This window comes from Podarcis raffonei, chromosome 8, assembly GCF_027172205.1.
Source record: "Podarcis raffonei isolate rPodRaf1 chromosome 8, rPodRaf1.pri, whole genome shotgun sequence".
Lineage (NCBI taxonomy): Eukaryota > Metazoa > Chordata > Lepidosauria > Squamata > Lacertidae > Podarcis > Podarcis raffonei.
The window spans coordinates 38,531,970-38,557,783 of NC_070609.1; the positions used below are offsets into that span (position 1 = coordinate 38,531,970).

At 44.3% G+C, this 25,814-nt stretch overlaps 1 protein-coding gene across 1 annotated transcript in view; it reads left to right on the forward strand.

Moving 5' to 3' along the window:
* Positions 1-25,814, forward strand: part of HYDIN (HYDIN axonemal central pair apparatus protein) — a 138,761-nt gene that overhangs the window by 43,226 nt on the left and 69,721 nt on the right. Inside the window, exons 16-23 of the mRNA XM_053399391.1 lie at positions 297-432; positions 797-961; positions 2,678-2,830; positions 9,941-10,179; positions 12,251-12,491; positions 14,013-14,156; positions 16,215-16,358; positions 16,577-16,890. Of these exons, the coding sequence (XP_053255366.1) occupies positions 297-432; positions 797-961; positions 2,678-2,830; positions 9,941-10,179; positions 12,251-12,491; positions 14,013-14,156; positions 16,215-16,358; positions 16,577-16,890 (1,536 nt within the window). The remainder of the gene's footprint in view (positions 1-296; positions 433-796; positions 962-2,677; positions 2,831-9,940; positions 10,180-12,250; positions 12,492-14,012; positions 14,157-16,214; positions 16,359-16,576; positions 16,891-25,814) is intronic.

The following is a 25,814-nucleotide window of genomic DNA, read 5'->3' on the forward strand; positions in this document are numbered from 1 at the left end:
TGACATTCTGTGCAGCAGGACTCTTAATCACTCAAAAGGAACAAATTGTGCAGGGCAAGATCCCTCTCCATGCCTCTTATTGCCAAGTGAGGGTCTGTGTCTATCGTCTTCACTTCGGATCTACTTTGAGATGGTGTACTAGGAACTTGGCCTTTCTGAATTCTAGTGACCACATGGCTGATGATAAGCCTCTTCTTTATAATGATAGATGAGTTGTTATTATTCTCTGCCTCCTCATTATGGGTCAGATCTAAACAAGCTTTCCTCTCTGTTTATTTGCTCATGTAACTGACTAGATGCAGCACACCTCCACTGCATGTGGCTAATCCCATCCTGAATTTTGGACGTTGTTTCTTGAAGTTCCCATACCAGCAGATGGTGAAACTTGTTAATGAAAGTGATCTTCCAGGGTGCTATGGTGTTCTTCCCCAGGTTAGTTCAGTTGTTTCTATTGTATTTTAAAGGCCCCGAGGAAGCCTACAGATAAAGCTGGGAGCAGAGAGGAAATGTTTAAGTCCAGTTATTACAGTTCCCGGATGATTTTATTTGATTTTAGAATATTTGAATCTTCTTTGTTGGAGCTCTTAAGCTACCCAAAATCATGAAGAGCCCTGACGGGACACCAGTGGTCTGAAACTGAGTGTTTTGTCATCAAGATCTTTAAAAAACAAAAAAGATGTCCAAACAGATGAAATAAATAGGTTTCTTCACTGAGAAGACGTTGACAGCTTAGCAAGTGAAAAGTATGAAACAGCTCTCTCTGAAGTTTTGGTGTGATGCTTTTATTTCCATCCAGGAATATGAGAAGTCCCTCACCGTCTTGCATTCCAGTCCTTTGCCTTGTGGTATCATTCAGCCTCATTCCACTGTTGAGATCCCCTTGGCCTTGGAAGTCCAGGAGAAAGGGCAGCAGGAGGCAGTAGCCTTCATTGCTGTCTTTGGGAATGAAGTCTTTCCACTGGTGAGTGAACTAAATGAAGGAGGTCTTCTCCCCTGCCCACTCCCACCCCTTTGCACTCTAAAAATGCTCAGGGAAATGGGATGTATATGGTAACAAGTCCACCTCTTTGTAATGTGTGCATGCTCAGAACTAGTATGTCTCTGGGATATTTGTATATTGCAGAAATGAGGATTTCTGGCCACAATCCACAATTCTTATGCTATTTTTGAACATGAAATTGAAAAGCAACAGTTGCCCCAGGTGATTTTGCACTGTTAAAAGCCACAGTTCATCAAGGCCAGCCAAGCCATTTATTTATGCTCTTCCTAGCCAGAAATCTAAACAATATATTTGAGAGAGATGCCAAATTCTCTAGGTCTAGGACATCCACACCTTACCAGATTCAGAAAGGAAGGCCTTTGAGGGGCAGTCATGTGCCTATAGCCCTTGGCAGCAAATGTCCATTCCCATCAGGAACGAGGAAGAGACTGAAAGTCTGGCTCTTTAAGTAAAAAGAAGTGACTGCATGCCCCCGCCCCTGCTTTCTCCTATTCTAAATGGAAACATGAATGGGAAAGTATTTTTCCTCCAGACCTGAAATGTGAGTTAAGCACAAAAGAAATGTTTGTTGGTGCTGGAGCAGGACAGAGTTCAGCATTATGATATAATGGAAACACATAATAAGCAGAGACAAATTTATGACAAAGTAGGGTATACAGTTCTTGCTCCCATTATGGAGTCTTTTCAGCTTACTAATTTGTTTCATTTTTATGAGTGCCTTTTAAATAGAGATTATTGAGCTGCAGTATCCTTCTGTATCACATCTAGATAGTGCATGCAAAATCTTCCTCCTGCTTTTCATAAACTGCCTTCTTTGTTGCATGTTCTGTTCATGCTCTGGGCTTTGTCATTTCACTGCTAGTAATAATAGTTGATATTATTATTATTATTATTATTATTATTATTTATTTAATCATCATCATCATCGGCCCATCTGGCTGGGTTTTCCCAGCCACTCTGGGTGGCTTCAAACAAAATACTAAAAATACATTAAAACACTAGCAGATCACACTTGGGGGCAGGCTGCTTGGCACTGGGATAGGTCAAGATTAGAGGATAAACCAGTCCCAAGTAGGGCTTGCCTCTGGCAGAATTGGCCTTTTATTGTCACTGTGGACCAGTTAACAAGATCATTGAGACTGATAGCAAACTTCCTTCTTCTTATTAAGCAGCTGGCAAAGAAAGTCCTGTGCAAATGCATTTTGGAGTCTACAAAATCAATCCTTTTTATTCATGTCAGGTGGGCTTTTAATGTGCAAAAGGACTGTCTGCCTATATTGTATTGGTGAGCATGTGAAGAGCAAGAGCAGTCAGACTCCCAAGTGGAGTCCAGCAGCAGTATTTATTTTGAACTGAGGCCTCAGGGTTGAAAATGCAGGGCCCAGGTCTGTGCTCAGCTTAGGTGGGGACCTCCAACTGAGCCAAATCTTGTCAGCCTGAAGATCTCTTTGAATAGAGGCAGACAATGAGATGCCTTCCAGATGTTGTTGGGAGTCCATCATCCCCAGCTAGCATGACCCATGGCCAGGGGTGATGGGGGATTGAGCCCAACCACTTCTGAAGGGCACCGCATTGGCTACCCAAGGCCTTAGTACAGTCCCATCTCCCTTTCAACAGCCTGAGTCTGATGCTGACTTTTCATCTTTGTTTCCTGTTTCCTGTTATTCTCTGTGACAGACGATCCAGCTTGTGTCCTTTGGAGAAGGCCCTGTTGTTTATGTGCATCCTGCTAAGCTAGACTTCGGCTCCATCCAGGTTTTAAAGGATGTTTCTCGGGTGCTCTATCTTTCCAATCAATCTGTTATTCCTGCACCATTTGAGGCACAGATGGTAAGCAGAGTGTGGCATAGTTTCTAATGAAAACTGTGAACGGAAAGGAATTGTATCTATAATAGCTTGTGGTCTGGTTTTATGTGAAGGCGTCTCATTAAACTATCTTGAGCTGAAAGGTCATTGGATGTGGTTGCACTCATGTGTTTCTGGGTGGCCTCCAAATGCATGAGACCTTCACTGACATAACTTGATGCTCCTATTGTCTCCCAACCGTACCTTCTTGCCATTTCCCCTTTCTTCCTTATAGTAGTGATGGTCACTGAGCTGTGCTGGTGTGATTTACATCTCTTGGTAAGCAGAGGCAAGGCATTCTCTACAAGCCTCTCTGCTGAGAATCTGCAAGTGGCCCAGGGGATAAGGATGTTGGATGTAAAGCTGGGAAGCCTGGATAGGTCCCTTCTCACTTTCCTTCAGAAAAAAAATGAGTTAAAGTAAGTGGTGAAGAAGGAAGGAACCAACTACAGAGTGTTTTGTACAGAGAATTTTGCACCTGACAGATACATACTGTACTAAATGGATAAGCTATGAGCTGGAAGTTCTTGGTGCAAATCTTAGCCTCACCTTACAAGGTGCCCTTAAACAAGACAATGCCATCAGTCTCCTATCTGTAATTTGGGGATAATAATTACAGTTGCCTTAACCAGGTGGTTGTAAGGATTACAGAGGTCATGTGTATGAAGTACAATTTTATCACTCTTCCAAAAAATGTTTCTTTAGCCAAGGATGTTGTTGAGAAGGCTGAAATAAAAACCAACTCTTCCCTAATCCTCTGCCCTTCTTCCTAAGACCTGTCACTGAGGCTGTTAGCCATCTGGGCAGAGAGTCACTTGAATCCTGTCGAATTTCACAAGCATAAGAATTGGTGCCAGGGGAGGGTGTTGTTTGGAGTGAGAGAGGCATCTCCAGCTGTGCTCTTAACAGCTGTGTGGCAGCCTCTGTGCCTCCTCTGCCAAGTGCACTGCTGAGCAATTTCAGAAGTGATCATTCCCTCTCTATTAATTACTGTCAACATTTAACCAGAAGAGCAGTTGTGCAGCCAGTGAAGCGGTCACAGAAGACCAGCCCACTTTTGGAATGGTTTTATATTTTCACAAAGATGGTGGACTTGAGAGCCAGTTGTTTTATTATCTGATACTGCCAGTGTGAACTGTAAAGGTCTAGAACCGTGTATATGAATTGGTCGGGAAATGTAAACTGTATCTGGCAGAGTTGGGATGGTCCTGCAGTTATCTGAAGAATATGGTCACAGACTTGTTTGACCTAACTACAGAGAGCAGGTTGGGATGCTGCTTCAAAACCCAGTGAACCCATCAACCCAAGAGTAAGAATGGTTTAGTGCATCAGTGGGCAGAGGCAGGCTGCCCTTCCCTGGTGGGAAGCAACTGGAGCAAAGTGGTAACATGAGAATGGGACTTTTCTATAGTAGCTCTCTGTTTGTGGAATGCTCTTCCCTTGGAGGCTCACCTGGCACCTTCATTACATACTTTAAGGCACCAGGTGAAAATGTTTCTCTTCGGCTGATTCACATTCTATGTCCTTTTAAATGTGTTTGTGGGAGGGGGGATTATTGGTTTTTGTTTTTTATTATGTATTTTGTGTTCCTGTTTTGTATTTTTATGTTGTGAACTGCCCTGTGATCTTTGGACGAAGGGTGGCATGCAAATTTAATGAATAATAATAATAAAAATAATTAAACATGGCACAGAATTTGGAAGGAGTCTGCTTCCAGGCCTTCCAAGGAGGAGGTTTGAGATCCACACACCATTGTTTTGTTCTGCCCATGGCAACTTTCTGCTCATAATGAAAGGGGTCCACCACAGATTTTGTGAATAGGAGGGAATCTGGTGAGCATTGTAGAGATTTGTAGCTTTTAATGTTTAATAGTCTATTACCATCGGCTGGGTGAGGACTGCAGGGCCTGCTCCCTTCCAGGGCCTTTTCCAACTGGCCCAGGGGGCGTGGCCCAGGCCCTCTCTCCCAGCTATAAAGGGACTCCTGTTGCGGTGAGGCCTCGGACCATCGGCTGGGTGAGGACTGCAGGGCCTGCTCCCTTCCAGGGCCTTTTCCAACTGGCCCAGGGGGCGTGGCCCAGGCCCTCTCTCCCAGCTATAAAGGGACTCCTGCTGCGGTGAGGCCTCGGACCATCGGCTGGTTGAGGACTGCAGGGCCTGCTCCCTTCCAAGGCCTTTTCCAACTGGCCCAGGGGGCATGGCCCAGGCCCTTATTTGGAACAAACTTTTGGGGAAGCTGGGAAGTGTTCTGCAATTGCTTCCCTGTTCCAAGTGGTTAATGTGTTTTAAAATGTCCTCAAGCAGTCGGTGGCAATTTAAATTTGTATTTCTTTTTTTCCCTTTTTTCCTTTGTTGGGGGTGGGTGGGTGGGAAGGATATTTGGTTGGGGATTAATTTTAGTATAATTGTTCTGTTTTTGTTTTCTGTTGTTTTATTGGTTCTGTATAGTCTGTGTTTTGTTTTTAAGGGGCGGGATCAGGGCTGCCTGGGAGTGGGGCCCCAGCCAACACGATGGCTGGGACAAGTTCCACAGGGGGGGAAGCACTGGGACATCCAATCTCGGTGATCATGGGCAGGAGGAGGAGTTACGCTAAGACAAGACCATGTCATTACCGAGGAGGCAGGTTTAGTCGTTGTTTGAAGACTATCCCTGCCTCCGGGTCTGGCCTTGACCGGATGGATACTGGAATCAACAGGGGAAACCCACATGACCTGAAGGTGTTGCTGTGTAATGCCAGGTCAATGATGAATAAAACCACTGCCATCCACAACCTGATTGTGGATGGAGGATTTGACCTGGCATGTGTGACAGAGACCTGGTTGGAGGAAGCAGATGGGCCTGTCCTTGCTGCCGCTTGCCCACCAGGTTTCTCTTATGCACAGCAACCCAGGTCATGTGGGCGGGGAGGGGGGGTTGCAGTGATTTTTAGGAAGTCATTAGTTTGCATCAGGCGTCCTACTGGGAAGACCCAGTTTTCTGAGTGCATGTTCTGGAAGTTGGGCAATAGGGGCAGTACAGGATTCCTTTTGGTGTACCGACCTCCTCGCTGCACCAAGGATTCCCTGTCCGAGCTGCTTCAGGTCGTGGCAGATGTTCTCCTGGAGACCCCTAGTTTGGTTGTCCTAGGGGATTTTAACATCCACGCCGACACGACCTTACAAGGGGCCGCTCGGGACTTCGTGGAAAGCATGGCCTCCATGGGGCTGTCCCTGAATAAGTTGGGCCCAACTCATAGTCATGGACATGCCTTAGACCTGGTATTCACCTCTAGTGGGTGATCTGACACTAAGTAAAAGTGAAACCAAAGAAGTGCCATGGTCAGATCACTTCCTGGTGCAACTGGACTTCTCCGCGACCCTTCCCCTCTGCAGGGAGGTGGGACCATTTCGGATGGTCCGCCCCCGCCACTTAATGGATCCAAATGGTTTCCAGAGCGTGGTAGGGGATGCTTTATCCCATGTTGATGGCCTTTCAGCTGATTCCCTGGTGGCCTGCTGGAATGCGGAGTTAACCAGGGCTATCGACTGTCTGGCTCCGAAGCGCCCTCTCCGATTGCATGGAGCCCGGACAGCCCCGTGGTTTTCTTCGGAGCTGAGGGCGATGAAACAATCGCTGAGACAGCTAGAGCGTCGGTGGCAGAAAACTCACTCCGAATCTGACCGGACACAGGTTAGAGCTCAACGTCGAGCCTACCAAGTGGCGATAGCGATGGCGAAGAAGACTTTCTTCACCGCTTCTATTGCATCTGCAGAAAATAGTAGCAGGAGACTCTTTCAGGTGGTCCGCAATTTAACGGAACCACCTTTACCACCGGGGCCTTGTAAAGACCCCAAGATCTCCTGCAACGATTTTGCAAAGTTTTTTGCAGATAAAATCACTCATATTCGGAAGGAGCTAGACACCACCGTGGGAGCAGGGCTGGGGCGGGAGAGTGCTAGAGCCCTGTCTGGTTAAGTTGCATGGAATCAATTTCAATCCGTTACCCCCGAGGATGTGGACAGGCTGCTTGGACGCGTGAAACCAACCACCTGTCTCCTTGATCCTTGCCCATCCTGGCTAATAAAAGCAAGCCGGGAAGGCCTGGGCGATGGGCTCTGCGGGGTGGTGAATGCTTCCCTCTGTGAGGGAACATTCCCAGATCCGCTGAAAGAGGCGGTCATTAGACTGCTTCTTAAAAAACCATCTTTAGACCCGGCCAGTATGGCCAACTATCGCCCAGTCTCAAATCTTCCATTCTTGGGCAAGGTGATTGAGCGTGTGGTTGCTGAACAACTCCAGGCACGCCTGGAGGATGCGGACCATTTGGATCCCTTCCAATCAGGGTTCAGGCCTCATCATGGGACTGAAACTGCCTTGGTCGCACTGGTTGATGATCTCCGGCGAGCTAGGGACAAAGGTGAGAGTTGTTTCCTAGTTCTGCTGGATCTCTCAGCGGCCTTTGATACAATCGACCATAACATCCTTCTGGACCGTCTAGAGGGGTTGGGAGCTGGGGGCACTGTTATACAGTGGTTTCGCTCCTTCCTCCTGGGCCGTGTTCAGAAAGTGGTGGTGGGGGATGAGTGTTCAGACCCCTGGGCTCTCACTTGTGGGGTGCCTCAGGGTTCCGTCCTCTCCCCCATGCTTTTTAACATCTATATGAAGCCGCTGGGAGAGATCATCAGGGGGTTTGGACTGGGTGTCCATCAATATGCAGATGATACCCAGCTCTACCTCTCTTTCAAATCAGAACCAGTGAAGGCGGTGAAGGTCCTGTGTGAGTGCCTGGAGGCGGTTGGAGGATGGATGGCGGCTAATGGATTGAAGTTGAATCCTGACAAGACAGAAGTACTGTTTTTGGGGGACAGGGGGCGGGCTGGTGTGGAGGACTCCCTGGTCCTGAATAGGGTAACTGTGCCCTTGAAGGACCAGGTGCGTAGCCTGGGAGTCATTTTGGACTCACAGCTGTCCATGGAGGCGCAGGTCAATTCTGTATCCAGGGCAGCTGTCTACCAACTCCACCTGGTACGCAGGCTGAGACCCTACCTGCCCGCAGACTGTCTCGCCAGAGTGGTGCATGCTCTAGTTATCTGCCGCTTGGACTACTGCAACGGGCTCTACGTGGGGCTACTTTTGAAGGTGACTCGGAAACTACAGCTAATCCAGAATGTGGCAGCTAGACTGGTGACTGGGGGCGGCCGCCGAGACCACATAACACTGGTCTTGAAAGACCTACATTGGCTCCCAGTACGTTTCCGAGCACAATTCAAAGTGCTGGTGTTGACCTTTAAAGCCCTAAACGGCCTCGGCCCAGTATACCTGAAGGAGCGTCTCCACCCCCATCGTTCTGCCCAGACGCTGAGGTCCAGCGCCGAGGGCCTTCTGGCGGTTCCCTCATTGCGAGAAGCAAAGCTACAGGGAACCAAGCAGAGGGCCTTTTCGGTAGTGGCGCCCGCCCTGTGGAACGCCCTCCCATCAGATGTCAAAACGATAAACAACTACCTGACATTCAGAAGACATCTTAAGGCAGCCCTGTTCAGGGAAGTTTTTAATGTATGATATTTTAGTGTTTTTTGGTTTCTATGGAAGCTGCCCAGAGTGGCTAGGGAAACCCAGCCAGATGGGCGGGGTACAAATAATAAATTATTATTATTATTATTGTATTTTAATACAATAATTAAACATTAGACTATTAAACATTAAACAAAAATAAGCTTTTAATGTTTAATAGAATATTGTATTTTAATATTTTGTTGGAAGCCGCCCAGAGTGGCTGAGGAAACCCAGCCGGGTGGGCAGGGTATAAATAATAAATTATTATTATTATTATTATTATTATTATTATTATTATTATTATTATTATAGCTTCTGCATGTGGCTCAGGGCCTGACTGAGTGCCAGGGCCTCACTGCTGCCTCCAGGGTCTCTGTAAGCAGTTCCCCACCTGAGCTGCCTCAAGGTTGGGGGAGTCACTCCATGCTTCAGTCTTCCTGAATGGCATGTGGGGCTTTTGCAGCAATGAGCATGTGGGGCTCTCTGTGGCGCTGCGTCTGCAGATGGAAACTGCAGCTAGTGCAGAATGTTCCTGCCCAGCTGGTGAGAGCAAGATGTAGAGAATGTGTCCACTACTGTAGTTCAGCTACATGGTTTCTGAACTAAAAGTTCTAGCATTTGCCTTTCAAGCCCTGTAAATGGCTTGGCTCTGCTGTTCTTGCTGAAACACTTTCCTGCATATTTCTTCCCCATCCCTTGAGATCTGCTCACAAGGAGAGAAAAGGCCCATTTTGCATGCCTGGGTGAGGAAAGAGCAAGGCCACCTTCATTGTGTTGTCCACCTACAATAATTCCTGGGCTCTGGTGGGCTTCCTCTTGGTGTCAGGTGAAGGTTTCCCTTTATTGGAAAGCCTTCCTTCCATGCTGTTGATGGGCAGATACAAAGATTTTGCATCTAGAATTTTGCTGCTGTTTATGAGATGTAGAATGATTTTTATAGTTGACTTTTATTTTATTGATTGTGATTTATGTTTTGCAGGAAAGTGACCGATAAATAGAAACACTGATTTAAAAAGTCTGAATAATCTGTTTGCTGTGTGATTTTTCTGTTTCCTGTTGTAACATTTTTCTACCTTCCTGCCTGTCCTACAGAATGGGAGGCTTTGCTCTGATGGTCTGAAGTTCTGAGAATCAAGAGAATTAATTCTACTTGATGCAATAACAATTCAGCTCTTCTAACAGCCTCCTAGTTTTTGAAAAGTACCCCAGGTCTCTAAAATGTGTGCCAAGCTTGTGCTGTTGTGATCCTCATTTAATTATTTAAATAGATAGCTTAATATTTCTTTGGTTTCACAGTCTATGCGTTGTTCTACAGAACACAAATTCTACTAAGTGAGCTCACTAGTTTGCAGCCATGGGCACATGCTTTTGGGTGGCTTCTGAGCTGGGTTTACATATGTGCAATTTCTAGAAAAATGTTTCCTGCTTTAAGTACTACTGTATATCTGATGGCTCTTTCTTTCTTTCTTTCTTTCTTTCTTTCTTTCTTTCTTTTTAAAAATAAGTTTATGCCTTGCCATGTGAGACATAGAGGCTAAGACTGGCTTTTGGATTGTGTTTCAGGCCCGAAGTAATTCTCTGTGGAGAATTGAGCCTAATAAAGGAATTGTCCCTCCAGAGAATGAGATATCTCTAATGCTAATAGCTAACCTGGATGACACCGTGCTGTTCCAGGACAAAGTTAACCTGAGCATAGAGAACAGCAATTCTTACATCATCCCAATCCAGGCCACTGGCATTGGTACCACCATTGTCACAGACAAACCCTTTGCTCCAGCCATTGACCTGGGACCCCACTTCAGGTAGGCTGGCTTTGTGGCTTGTGGGAAATAGTATTCTGTTTTTGGATGAAAGGATATGAGTCATTTAATTCTCATAGGGCAGTACAAGCAAATGGAAACCTTGAGCTCTTGTCATGATGCCTTGGCAACCTACAAGTAAAGGCAATGTATACTTCAGTACCATAGAGCAAATTCCATTTTGTGAAAGCAAAAATAACTCATTCTTGGACAGTCCTGTGCCCACTTACACTGCATGCATTCTAAATGACTGACTGTGGAAAGTGCAAGGGTGGTAACATCTCTAAAATGTATGCACAACTCTTCACATCTGTAGATATACTTGAAATAATGACTAATCTCACATTTTGTAGCTGCCATTGAGGTAAACATGGCATGATGACCAGGTTGATCTAGAAGCACTTACAATCTTAGGAGTTGGCATGACCTGCTCCCTTGGGCTTTGTACTCAGCCCTATATTATGTCACTGCAGTGCACTGTGTGTTGGGATGCTTTTGGAGACTATTTGGAAACTGCAAGTAGTTCCAAGTATTACTGCTAGGCTTTCAACTTGGACCAGGTGGTGGGAAAATATTCACTAGTACTTAACAACTCTTGGACCCATTTCCATGCACAATTCAAAATACTGATGCTTACCTTTGAAGTCCTTCATGGCTTGCTATTGGAGCACTGCCTCCTGCAACATGAACCTCACTATAACAACATGAACCTGAGATAAACTTTAGATGTAATTCTGCAGGTTCCTTTACCCTGTCAAGTAAGATGGGTGGTGACGGAGAAAAGGCTTTATCACTGGTGGTAAACCACTGTAGGATGCTCTTCTCAAGGAGGTGTGTCTGGAAACCTTGCTGCCTTTTCATCCTTGAGGCCATCTCTGTCTTATTATTATGCTGCTTTATCTGCTCTCTCCCTCTTGTTTCTATGAGGGTTGCTTTCTCAATTATTTTATGAGGCAAATAGGAGTGATTTGGGTGAGGTTTTCTCATGAGCAGGATTGAGCTGGGTTAGGGACCTCCTATTATCACAAGTTGCTTTATGGACATGGGTGCCCTTAGAGTGATGGCTTCATTTTATAAAAAGCAAAATCAAGCTAATTAGGGAAATGCCCTCCGTTGAAGTGGGAAGCAGTGGTGGAGGGATGGGGGATTTTTTCATTTTGACAGACGGGTCTATCTTCTAATCCCAGCCTCTTATTTTCTGATGCCTGGGATTAAACACTGATCTGTGAGAGGGATGTTGAAGTAAATATTTTAAGGTGTTATTTTTCACATGCATCTATACTGTTGTTTCCACAATCACCCCTTCCCCCATGGTAGTCAATGGAGAGAAAATTCTGTCCCGGAGAGATGAGGTTGTATCCCCAAAAAATCCTGCTGGAAATCACAAACCTATCCTCACTAGTGATCCTTGGGGTAACAGTCCTTCCTTGGGAGGGGACATTTCACATACCCCTGTCTTTTCTGGGACCCTCACCCTTTGCCCCACTATGATTGCTATCATAGCCACTCAAAAAATGGTAAAGTCTTCTCTGACAGGAAAACATGTCACCTATTATTCTGACATTTGGCATGCTTCTTCCCCTTAGCTGCAAATGGTTTCCAGTTCTGGCAGAAAACAATAGTTTCTCTTTTGAAAACAAAAACTTTCTGGATGTATCAGTATACAACCTGTAATAGGTGTAATCTTCTGTGGAGGGACCCCTATGCCAACAAATTTAATTTCACTTCAATGAAAAGAAAAATAATTTCGAGCCGTTTTTAGATTCCCCATTATAGAGAAACTTTCTTTTCAACAGATCTTACTAGTTTGGTCCTTGGAAAAACATAGAGCAACTCTCAAACAAACTGGGATGCTTGGGAGCATCAAATCTTGGGAGCAGTGTACACCTCTAGTTTTTAATCTTGTTTTGTGTGGTGTTTTAAATGGTTTGCTTCAACTTGTCAGCTGCCCTGGAAATATTGATATTGAAGGGTTGCATCTAAATCCCTTAAATAAATATTCAACAAAATATAATAAAGACCATTCTTATTTGCTGCCCTGAGATTTAGCCCCTCTCTGCCCCTCCTTTCCTAGCTTGGATTCCTGCTGCTATCGCTTCAAGATCACTAACCGCGGGCGCCGCACGCATCAGCTCTACTGGATGACAGAAGGCTTCCCCCCATTCCGCCAGCGCAACACCCTCCCTCCCATCAGTGCTAACACAAAGAAGAAGTCCTCTGAACTTCCGCTCTTTAAGCTTCAACCACTGAGGATGGAGCTGACCCCAGGAAAAAGCATGGACATGATGCTGGAAGGCTGTTCTGATGTTCCCAAGGTAGAGAGACTTTCACCTCTTTGTTGGGGGCATTTTGGGCTCTCAGTTACTTATTTTTGGAAATGAACCAACTTCTTTCAAGGATTGCTGCCATGTCACAAGTTGCCATAGTAGCAGCAGCTGCATTTCAACTACTTGTTGCCAAGGGTTACTGTAGCTACCATATAGTCAATCTCAAAACATCATATATGGGTTTTTATAACTGATGTAAGAAGAGTTCTACAAGGCCTGATCAAAGCTCAATATTCAATTATTTTGTCAAGAGTGCTTAATCCAGGAGAGACGAACCTTTTTCAGGCTGAGGGCCACCTTGACCCATGTTCAACCTACATCCTATGTATGTGAGAGAGAGAGTAAAATCACAGCAAGAGACCATTTTCTGTATAAAATACATATTAATGAAATAAAATGTTACATTGCAAAAAGGACTAATATAAGTGGCATTAGAGTGAAATGTCTGATATGCCCACAGGAATTAATATAATCCAGGGCACAAAGAGCAAAATATCAACAGGGTATTGATGCCTTCCCTAATGCCTGCAGGAGAAAAATGAGACAGGATTAAGGTTATACAGTACTGAATTTTAAAATCAACACAGCAAGGCTGCAATCCTAATCCATTTACATGGAAGTAAGCCACACTGAATTCAATGAGACTTCCTTTTGAGTAGACATGGCTAGGTTTGCAGTGGATCCAGAATTGGCCTCCACAGTCACTTACGGACTCATTGTTAAAACCGTTTTTATGGAAGACAATCTTACTTGGCTACGAGTGATCGCCAAAGAAGAAAGAAGAAGAATGATTGGCCATTAGCTTTGTCTTTACAGTGCCACAAGACTCTTTATTGGGTTTTCTGAAGCAAAAGTTTGACAGTTACACCTCTGGAAATTGATTAATTTTCAAAGGGAACACAGCTGAATTGTAAATATCTGTTGATGGCTGAGATATACATATCTATTGTGCAATATATGTAAAAAGTTACATTGAAACAGTAGTGAGACTTGTGCACAATAAACCAATCACAGTGGAACAGAAAATATCAGATGAAATTATGGATGAATGTTGGAACAGATTGAGACATGCTTGTACATCTCTACCATTTACACAAATGGCTGATTATGTCCTTGATTCTCACAGCCATTTAATTTATTACTATATAGAAGGTGTTTTTTTTAAAAAAAATTCTGTGGGAAATGTTATGTTGCAACTGGATACCAATACGACCTTTTTGTGGAAGGATGGTATGATCATCACCTTTCCATGATTTGCTTTTAAAGGTCAGGCATCTTAGGCACCAACTGGTGCAGAATTCAGGATATATGGAATTGTCAGGAATCAAACTTCTACAAAAGAGAATTACATATTTGCCAATTCATGCTTCTTTTGCCTGGAACCAAATGGTAGCCAACACATAGTTTTCGGGGAGCCCCATGGCCAGGGGTCCACTGAAAGCACCACAGGCATAGTGGCCCAACCACTTTTATTCTGGCAAAAAACTGTGCTCTTCTTTCCACATACAGGTCGTAAAGGAAAGGCTGCTCTGTCATGCCATCATAGGGAAGCAATCTGGGAAGGAGCTTATCATGAAGGTTGATGTCATATGTGAATTCATTGCACCCATTCTACACATTTTCCCTAAAGAGATCACATTTCAAGTGGAGAAGGTTAGTGCTTTGGCCATCAGGCTGCTTACTGGCATGTTACAAAGGGCTAGTGGAATGAATGGAGGATGGAGTGGGTCGTGGAAAGGGGGGTGGGACTGTGATCAGAAACTGCAAACACACACTCAATCACATTTCAGTTCAAAAGAGGCTCAGATGTTCTGGGCATCATCAGGAGCTAAAATGACAGCCACCTCCATTTTGACAGAAGGTTTGTGCAGGCAGAGATGGGCAACCTCGTAACACATCAAAACCATGATTGCCAAAGAGATCAGCCCAACTCCTAGGCTCAAAGAGGCCCTTCCTTCACTCCTGCAAAAAAATGCTTGCCAAAAGGTCATTTTGCAACTTGTTTAGCTTCCTCCAACTCAGGGCTGAAATGTGGCTTCATAACAGAAATTATTTACTAAGAAGGAACAGAAAGGGCCATGATCAGCCAGCAATCAAGATGTTTGAGTAACCTGGAGCTCCTGCCCTTGGGTATATAATTTCTCTTCAAAGCAGCTGATCAATTCAGAAAATTGGAAAGCTTTTACCCCCGCTCAGAAGGGGGAATGTCAATAAATATGCTGAAATCGAAACAAGGCAGTTTAACAAACTTTCTCAAGCCACAAGAACATTGCAGAGAAGCCAGGGCAATGAGCCAACAGAGAGACAGCATGGCGCTTGGCCCAATTAAGACTGCCGAAGCCATGGTAGAAAAAGATACAAATGCAGTGCTGAGAGGAATTTGCAGCTCAAGGTATCCTCATTAAATTAAAGAAATTATTACAGAAACGTGGAAGGAACTGATGGTTCATCTCAGAAATAAGGCAATTGCAATGTCAAAGGAATTAGAAGGAATTGTGGAAACTGCATCAGCAGCAATAGATTTAAGCTTACAACATTAAAAAACCCTTTAAAACATTGAAAAAACCCTTTCAAGTGAATATGAATATAAAATCAAAGCTGTAAGATTTTTCAAAACAAACTTAAAGGGTCAATTTTCATCTGAGGAGTTTTGTGGAAGGGGCAGAATATGACAATATTATGGACTTGATAGTCCAGTGATTTAAATTGCTAATACCTGTCTTGTGTGATTCAGATCCTCCGAGAGACATTATTATATGAAAAAAATAGGAGTTTTTAACGGTGCTTTAGAAATGTGGAAGATATAACTTTTTAAAATTAACACATGGTTCTCTTGACTGCTTTGATCTATGGAACTTGCATAGTTACAGGTGCCCATTTTGCATTTGTAAGAACTCAATCTTTTAGTGTGATGGTACCTTCTCAGTAGTGGCACCTAGCCTGTGGAACGCCCTCCCATCAGATGTCAAGGACATGAGTAACTATATAACCTTCAGAAGACATCTGAAGGCAGCCCTGTATAGGGAAGCTTTTTAATGTGTAATTTAAAAAAAAATATTTTATATATGTTGGAAGCTGCCCCGAGTGGCTGGGACAACCCAGTCAGCTGGGCGGGGTATAAATAATAAAATAATAAAAATAATTGTTATTACCTAAACTTTGGAAATTCTTGCCTATCGATATCAGGCAGGCATCTTCATTGTACTCTTTCCAGCACCTGCTAAAAACATTTTTGTTTAGACAAGCCTACCCAGATGTTTAGAAAACTGATGTGAGTTTTAATATGTTTTAATCTATTGTTATTTTAACTTTTCTTATTGATAATTTTATTGATATATCTATTTGTAAATCGCCTGGAGGATTTTGTTTTTTTGCAATCAAGCAGTGTATAAATTTCATGGAACAAACAAATAAATAAATAAATAAATAAATAAATAAATAAATAAATGGGAATGGAATCACATCAGTTTCTACCCCACCCCCCAATGAATGGGAACAATTGGTGTCCTCTAGTACCAAGTAGCTGGCTATTAAAAGCATAATGCTATCCCTGTGAGGAGGTCATTTCTCATCATGGAATATGGAAGAGCTTGATAGGATGGGATGGAAGGTGATCCTCTGGTTGATCACTTGGTGCTGTGATGTACACCAGGATATATATATTTTTCTGTTCTTTAATACATCTCAAATGTTTTTGTTTTCCCCTGCCAGGACCCCCATGATAGCCTGAATCCCCAGTACGAACCTCTGACTTTGAAAAACGTTTCGTCTTTGCCAATCAATGTTCTCCTCTCTTTGCAAGAACCTTTTTCCCTCTGTGATACTGATCATGAAATGCTGCCAGTACCTTGTCAGGTATGAGGAGTCTCTTTTCACCTCAGGCCTCTAAGTAAGAGGCCCTTTGCAGGGTACAGTTCAGGCTGCTGGTTGTGACCTGTCCAGTCCTAGACAGCACTGCAAACAGTCTCCAGTGACTGAAAATGCAGAAGTCATTTTCAAAGAACTACAGTGGTAGGCAGATACCAATCAGTTATTTATTTATTTAAAATAAACTTATTTCTTTCCTGATTTAGGCCTTAACTATGAACGTTGGGGAGATGCATGACCTCTGTATCAGGTTTGACCCTCTCTACAGAGATGACTTGTACAACCGAGTGGCAGAAGAAGTCTTGACTTTCCGTTACCTGGAGCATCCCCATGTAGACCACATCAACCTACGGGGAGAAGTGCGTTTCCCTAACCTACACTTTGAGACGATGGATTTGAATTTTGGCTGCATCTTGAATGACACAGAAGTTGTCCGTGAGATCAATATGACCAACTGCAGCCCCCTTCTTGTAAAATACCGCTGGTCCTTCATGACAGAGGATCATGAGACCCTGATCAGGTAAGAGCAATCATAAGTCCTCCCTTTGGGATTTTGTCTGATGTTCCCAAGACATTGTCTATGGGTACATGACACAGTCACTCTACTAAGTGGTTAAGCAGGTCTGGGTCTCAATGGGAGATACTTGGGAACTTAATGGATACCACCCTGAGACCCATGATTGTCAGGAATGATTGGTGGGTGCTAGAAGAGATAAGAGTCCGGGCCTCCAGCCAGTTTTATAGGTTTTATTTGGTTCATTCTTCTATTTACACTCAGAGCTCTCAGAGCACATCCGGCTCATTGGAATCAGATGCAGCAACTGGTTGCTGCTTTCGTTTTCCCCAGCATAACCACTTCCAGAGCCCTCTCCTTTTCCTTCCTCTGTTACGTGAAGAGCTAAGCCCTGGAAATTGCTCCCTCCTCTCTGCTTCATTGCTTCCTGACAACCCTTCATCCTCCCCTGATGAGGTACCACGACTAATGATCGGAGGCTTATCTCTGTATTTTCCCAGCATTTCCCCCTTCTCAGCCCCCAGCTCCCTGACAATGATGAAGTAAAGGCTGGATCAAAATGTATTCATTATATGCTATTTACATTGTTTATAATCTCTTGAAACCAACATATGGTTCCCAATGTCAGCCTGTGGATGACTCTGATTTTGATGATGCGCCAGCTACCCAAATTTCCCCCCTGATATTTATATTTTATTAAGGTGATTTCAGTTAAAAGAAATAAAGTGATACAGAAAAAAAGAAGGAAAAGTGAGAGGGAGAAAAACAACAACAAAGATACACATAAAAGCGAAAATATGAAAAAAAACCCCGCAAAAAAATCTACAATATTCCCATACATTCTTGTATAAATTGATATAGTGTTATTGTCCTGTAGCCTTATTGGAGTTCACCGATTGGGTCTGCGTTGCTCTGGGACAGGAGGAAGGAAGTCAAAATGACACCGAGGTTGGTTCAAAGAAAGAGTTTATTCTGCTCTCCGGATAGCAGAAGGCACTTGCGTGATTAGTCCCCAGCAAGTCCAAAGAAATGACAGGATTCATGCAGTTTATATATCCTCCAGGCACCCTCTCACTCCACCCCTAGGAGCCCAACCATGTCGGCGTACGTACACAGGTTGACATCACATATGTTCCTGCTCTGGTACTCTCAACCATAAAAGGATCTTCCTTCCTGTACTTCTGACCATAAAAGGATATCCCTGTTCCTACTCCTATCTTGGAGCAAGAGGTCACTACTTCCGAGAACATGCTCTGGCGTTAGTCCCAGACTTGGGTCTCTGCGTCATTTGTGGTCAGGACATAAGATATGTCTGTGTCTGTTATACTGCTAAAGTCAAGGCCAGTCTTGCCGTCAAACTGATAAGGGAGAGAGCTGTGTTCTTGATTTGCATTTGCTCAACGGCTAAAGTTTATGCATTTTAGCTAAGGAGAAATGGGGATTTTGGTGCAGTTTAAAAACTGCCTGCACAGTCAGTTTTGGGGTTTGGGAAACCCATTCCTTCAGTCCTAGTTCTTATGTAAATGTTAATAGCCTACTGCATTTTGTATAAACTCATTCCAAATGTTAATCATATCATATCCATAGAGTCTGTGTCTGCCTGTAAGCAATCCGTTCATAAATTGCCAGTGATGTCATATTGTCAGTCCATTGATTAAACGGTATCATTTCCTTAATATCAATCTCAATTCCTCAACATCAATCTCTTGGCCACCATTAGGGCATGGAAAATCTATTTCTGTTATCCCGTTGATAATTTCCATACTGCAGGTATATAGTTCAATAAAATGTTCTCACACAGGGAGCGTGCTACTCCCCCGTCTTCAAAGCCGGAAATCACCCAACTTGAGAGGAAGCCCTCGGCTCCCCCTTCCACACTGCCTCATCCTGAGGATGTGGCTTTTCCTTCAGTCTTGGCCTGCTAGAGGTTCCAATTTGGTTCTCACGGCCTTTTCCCCCCAAATCACATATACCTATGAATTGGGTGATGTCAGCTGATCAGTGGGCAGTTCAGTTCTGCTTGGTTCAATTGCATGAGTGAGTTCCCCATGGGAAACGCATTTGTGCAGTAGATCCCTACAAAAGGCAGGCTTCAATTCACTTCCCACTAACTGATTGGTGGGGAGCTGAAGCCTGGTTGTTTTTGTTATCTCTCCTTACCCCTGTGGATAATCCACTTGTCAATCATCAAGCATCATTATTATGGCAGTTGAATGACAACTGGGTGTCAAAGTTGGTCTGCAGAGATTGGGGGAGAAAAGGATCTGGCCACTGGTTTAATTCTTCTTCTGAAAGTAGGAGAGAGAGTGCAAATGGTAGAAATGATTGCAAACAGGAATAGCTTTTGTCAAGCTGCCTGCAAACCTTCTTCCTTGCAAATATGAACCAGCAGTGCTGCTGCTTTCTCAAACTTGGCCTTCGTGCAGTTATTTTAATTACAGCAGCAAACGGATTTTCCACAGTGCCCCAGGAAGTCCAGTAAACATAACAACTGCATTGATGGTCTGCCATTCTGAATAACATCAATAAACAATTTCCCGAGGAAAACATAAGCCAACCCAGTGGAAAGGCCTTTTTGGCTGGCGGAGGGTGGGTGGGGGGAGCCACTGAGAGGCACTCCTCCTCGTGAGCTCATTAAGGAGTCTGATCCTGGTCTGTGCCAAGTGTTTTCTGTCAGACACTGAGTGCTGTCGTCCCTTCAATGCAGTTTGTAGCTGTTTGGGAAACAGTAGAGTCTGAAGGATGAGAAAGCAAGATAGATAGATAGATAGATAGATAGATAGATAGATAGATAGATAGATTTGAAGTACTGTAAATGCAACCCCAACCCAAAGCATTTCTGGTTCTGAGGCTGGTGGTTTTGTCACTAGAGAGTCCCAGGCCACATTTTTACCGTGGCTGCTCATAGAGACTTTCCTTCCTCATCTTCAGTGTTTCAGCAAGCAAACAAATGCAGGTGTGGGTCCCTAGTGGCAGGAGGAGGATGGTTGGAGGGCAGTGGGGCTTAGAAGCTGCATTTAACTCCAAGGCTTGGCCAAAGACTCTGTGGGATAAAGGAGCAAGCCAAGTACCCCAGGCAGAAAAGATGTGGGGAGGAAGTTTGGCAAGGCAGACAGGCAAGGTGAGGACATGCTGTTGGAGCCATGCTCTAGTTTCCATTTCAGCAAATTTCTGTTTTACTTGAGGATGACAGCATCCCTTAAATCAGCTATGGGAAGGGAAGAGGATGAACCATGATATTGTTCTGTGGTGGCTTCAGGTGGTCCTTGCAACATCAGGTGATCTACAGGATCCCAAGGACTTTTCCATATAAGCCATCTTGCTAGTTTCCTACATAGTAAATGCACATTGTTTACAAATTTGTTTCAGGGGAACCGGAGGACTTTCCTTCAGGGAAAGCAGGAATATTTTGTTTTCCCAGCACACACTGGGCTTGTGTGCTTTCCTGGCTCCTCAAACCTGTGTATGATTCTCACTTGCTAGCTTCCTAGTTGCACTAGGGAGTCTTTGCCAGTGTTGTATCTTTATTGAGTATGGGGAACCTTTGGCCCTTCAGCTGTTGCTGACCTGCAAGTCCTATCAGCCCCAGCAAGCATGGCTAATGTCCAGTGATAATGGGAGCTATAGTTCAGCAACATGTGCAGGTTTCCTACACCTGACCTGTACTCTGGGATTCCACATAAGTATATATAAAGAACTAGACACAGCATTCCCAATATTATTAGCTTGATTTGGTAGTTCTTCGGCTGCAATGTAAAATCAGAACGGTTGTGAAGTGAAAGCCTTAGAAGGCAGGTAGGTGTCTTGGTTGTGCATCTCCTTCTTTTACTTTCTTATAGGGAAACCTCTGGCTTTGCTCATACTGGATTGTAGAAAGGCTGAACCATTTCTAGCGGTCCACAGCCCCCTCCCTTGCTCCCATTTGCAATCTGCTCTTGTCAGCCATGATAGATATGAGGCTGTAGCCCACCTCCTTCCTAGGTGTGGTGAAATCCTGAGTCTCAAAATATGATCAGTGCCCCCAGCATTAGGTAGAACTGCTTCTTATCTAGGTATTCTCATAGGTCTAATATTTAGTAGTATCTGCACCCTTGGGATAGGTCAGAGAGGCCATGGAGGTTCCCTTTGGCTTGAAGGTCACAGGAGAGGCGCATGGAGCTGGGTGTTGTAAACCCCACAGCTCTATCGATATTGGACTTGGGTTGGCAAGCTCTGACATATGTGGTGGAGGAAGAAGTAGGGGCTGAATGAGTAGTACCTGAGTAAGATGAGGGAGGATCTCCCTTTTCTACCCCAGGTTCTATTGCTTGGGGGCAAAGAGCAGGGATATCAGGTATTGCCAAAAATTTGGGAGGGCTCAGAGCAGCCAAGGTGGGAGAAACTACTGGAAGTGGAAATGACTTAACAGGAGGGTGCAGTCTTGTTGCTTCAAACCAGGCTCTGCCTTCGTAGATGGGAGCAGGCCCACCCACCCTTTAGAAGCACATTTTTACAATTCTGACATTCCCTGAAGACAGCAGATTCTTGTGAGTGAGTGCACCACACCTGGGTGTGACAGGTCATGGAAACTTGTTGGGACATCTTTGTTGCTTCTGTCTGGTTCTGAACTTCTTGCCCTGCTCTTGAACTATGGCCCCTGAGCCTTTTGTCTGCTGCTGGGCCTGTACCAATACTTGAATAATGGTAAGTGAGAGATCTAATACAAGTAAGAGTATCTATTTCTGTGTTTGGGGATAGGAGCCAGGACACATGGTGCATACACCCCACATATCACCACACATCTCCACCTCCTGTGAAGTTGCTTAAATATTTTATATCACTGCAACCCACCATCATGGAACCAGGCTTTTGGTCTCTTCTCTGGCTTCCCCAGCCAGTCCTCCATTATTTACTATAACACACACCTTCAGACTCTCTAACCATGCTATGGCATGTTGGCATTTCAGAAGACTGTGTGAAGGTGAAATTGCCACATGCGGTGCTCAGGGGAATCACCAGCATCTCACAGGATTAGACCCTTCATTCTGCAAGGCTCCTCATTAACCTTCCGGATGTGATGCTGGTTGACCCCTTTCTTTTCATCTCTCTCTTTGTGTATTAATTAGGCTTCCCGGCTGTTTCACAGGGTCCTTGTGTCAGCACCACCTGACTATCCGGAGGACAGCTGGGCCTGAAGGGAGCCTCCAAGCTGTTAGCACCTTCACTTGGCCATGAAGTGGCCAGGAAGAAAGCACAGCTTGTCAGATATTATTTCTCTTTTGCTACCATGTGTATAATTACATCCAGCTAATGCAGCCTGACAGTTTGGTAGCTAAAAAACAGGTCACTGCTATTCTATCCATTCTGTGCCTTTCATCACAGTAACTAATTGTCATTCAGATTAACATCTGTTTTTCAGCTAGGGGTGAAGAATGTGACTTATTTAGTTTTATTTCTGGACCTTATAATTAGGGCAGTGACTTTTATGGTTTTCATCTAATTATTCAGTCTTAACCTTTCATTTCCCCCTACCCGCCTTAGGAGAGTTCACATGAAAGCACTTCGTTTTTCTGCATTACAGTACTCTGGAATTATTCCCCACACTCTCCTCATGCTAACATGCAGAGTAGGAGATTCATGCTGCAAAAAGGGGCAAATGCCATTCTGCATGGCATGCAGCATTAACAAAACACCACATGTGTAGCAAATGATCACTTGTCATATGTGGTGGGAACATCAACATGCCTATGATTTTGGGAGACAAACTATGCAATAGGTTACATTGATGATAGGAGCACATTTGAAACTTTCTACAGTGTTGGTAATATTTAATTGGATTTAGGGTGATGTGTCTGTGGAACAGATGTATTGAGCAAAAGTCTTGGTAATTGCAGCCAGAGTAGTACAAATCTACAAATCTATATGGGAATGGCTTCTGAAGTGCTTTGAATTAGCAGAAATAGCGGACCAGTTTGGTCTATAAAACAAAGTTAGTTCAGAGGTGGCCATACTTTGTAAATTATTGATATATGAATCTGGGAAATATTACAATTTGTGTAAATCTCTAAAATGATGTCTGTCTGTCTGTATATACACATACACCATATGTGAAGCATGCTCAGTAAGCCGAGCACTTCTGGGTTCTGATGGATTACTGTTCCCAATTTTATAAGGATCCAAATAAATTAGATAAATAAACATTTTCAGGGACTCAGAAATACTAACATACCCCATTTTTACTGTCCTTTGCTCCCCCTCCTCCTCTTGCTCCTCCTGCTCCTCCTTTGGGATCCTAGTCAATCAAGGTTTACATAGCAAAGGCCAGGGGATGACATCCCTGCATAGGTAACAGACAAATATAAATAATGAAGAGCCTAGAAGGTCTGTCCTATGGAGAAACAAGCTGATCCTCTTTCCCACAAAACATCTTAAAGGGATGATGCAGTTAGACCTGGGATGGCCTTCACCAAATGGCAGGGGACATGCTGTGCACATGGAAGCTTCCAGGTTAATCGCTGCCTGGCATCTCCATTTTTAAAAAGAAGTTGATGTCTTATTAGTGCTTTCACATTACAATAAGAATATCTGCATAACCGGGGGGGGGGGGAGCCTTTCTTCTGACTTGGAAAGCTACTTTTAGTCGTATTAGACATCACCATCTTTCTCAGACTGATTGCCTGACTCAGTTCAAAGCAGTCATGTACTTAACAGGAGTTCAAGAGCAGAACAAATAACTTCTCAAAGAGAGATTCCAGACAAGATTAGTTATTAAGGCTGCTTACATGGGGCACAGTTTGGACTGTAGACCTCAATATACATGTGTTCTGTCCCCTACGCCTCCGCTCCACATGCCTGTAGGATTCTGAAAATTATTCTTCCCTCCCATAGCCCAGTCAATACATTTTTCTGTTCCAGGTGGCTGCATTGTACTCTCTTGCAATGTGGTAAGAGAATGCAGGGATTTAATGGGATTGCAGGCAGACCACATCTTCTGTGGCATAGCAAAGGGACCCAGGGCAAATCTTGTGATTGTGTGTGTCCGTGTGTGTGTGTTGGGGTGAGGGGATTATACATGTTTTATTAAAGTTGGCTAGTTACCTTGGAATATCTGGAGTCTTTGCATTTTAAAATAAATAGCTCCCCATTCCCAAATCCCCATGCATCCTCCAGCTCTCTAGGACTCTTAAATTGCTGACAGTGAAAGAAATATTATCCGAGGCTGTGCAGGAGTCTGAGACCAAGCCTCTGCTCTAACACCCCCGCTGGCCTCAGAGTTCTTTAGCACCAATTTGTTCCCATCCCAGACCCTCATGTCAATTAGTGTTACTGTCTGTGTTAGCCATTGGGTTGTGTGCTCCTTGAGGCAAGGATGTTCATTGTCCAAAAGTCTCATGGAGACCTTGACCCTTCCAAATGTAATGGAAGTAACAAGAAGGAAGAGCAGCCAAGTAGATACCACAACACTTTTCTCTTTGTTTTTCCCATCACTGGAGAACAGTTTGATGAGCTGAAGGCTGATAGCTTCTTTGATAGGGGATAGAGCTTTGTATAGCCAGCTCCCCTGGGGCTTGCTTCTGACATCCCAGGCTAAATAGCATGAATGTCAATTGCAGAAAACAAGGTGGATTTATAGGCATTTCTGGGAAGGAGAATCAGGGGTCTTGAGAGGATACCGTTGGGTGGTGAAGGGTTTCTGCCTCATAAGAAACAGGCTCCAGGGCCACACGGCTAAATTGCTCCATGTATAATTTCCATCATCTCTAACCATTTGCCATGCTGTCTGGCAGGGGCTGGTAGGGTTTGGAGTCCAACAACACTTAGAGGGCTGCATATTTCCCACCATTGTCTTACTCCATGGGTTGGGAACTGGATCCCAGCAACAGGCGCATGGAGCCAAAAATGGTTTTCTACCCCTGCTGTTGAGCTTCTGACAATTATACTCTTTCCTCAGCTTGATGTCTCATCCAGTCTCTAGGCATAAAAGGCACAGATCCCTGGCAGAACATGTGCTTTGCATGCAGAAGATCTCTGGATCCACTCCTGGCATCTCCAGTTAATAGAATCCCATAACAAGTAATGAGAAACAGCCTTCCCTGCTCAAGATTGTGCAGAGCTGGCTAGGTGGATGGAGATCTTGACTTGACTTAAGGCGGAATTTTCTGATATTCCTGACCTTATGCACAAAACAAAACTGATTCCATGCTGTTTACATAATTGGCCTGGGAACTAGCAGGATAGGAGGGCATATTCTGATGTTATTGGCTGTTGATGAGCCTTTGATTTCAGATGTTTGAGGCATGTGTGCCCTGGCTGGCTAAGCCAGCCCCATCAATATAGAAATCATTGCCAACTCTGTGTCTGCTCTTGTTTCCGTCTGATGGGATTTCTGTGATTATACTCAGCATTTCTTTATTTCTGTTTGACACCCTGTGAAACAATTACAGTGAAGTTATCTGTATTTTTCTGGACCCTTCCCAGCTCCCTCGCATCTCCATCCTTCTGCTTTGTGCATTGCAGCCCCGTAGTGGAGATAGGATGAGCAGTTTTGTAGATGCATTTGGGGCCTCCTCATGCCTGCAGTGAGGCTTTGATGTTTGGCTCAGTCATGTTGCATGAGGTCACATTGCATTAAATTGAGGATACAGGGAGAGCAAGCCAAAAAATTGGAAGGCTAGTTTAAGGCTAAGCCGAAGAGCCCTGAGCAGAACCTCTTGACCAATCTGCCAGAAGCCTCTTCCTTCCAGCCCCTTTAAGAGTTGCTAGGGGGGGTAAAGAAAGCAGGGGTGTTCAAGTGACATCAGATGAGATTGAACTGCAGGATAGGGTGGCAACGAAGAGGCAGGATGTGTGCTGTCCTAGGAAAATGTTCCAGGTACTGTGAAACCTGACTCTCACTGGGTGCTTCCCTGCTTCTTGATAACATAAGACCTCAGCTCAATTAGACCAAAGAT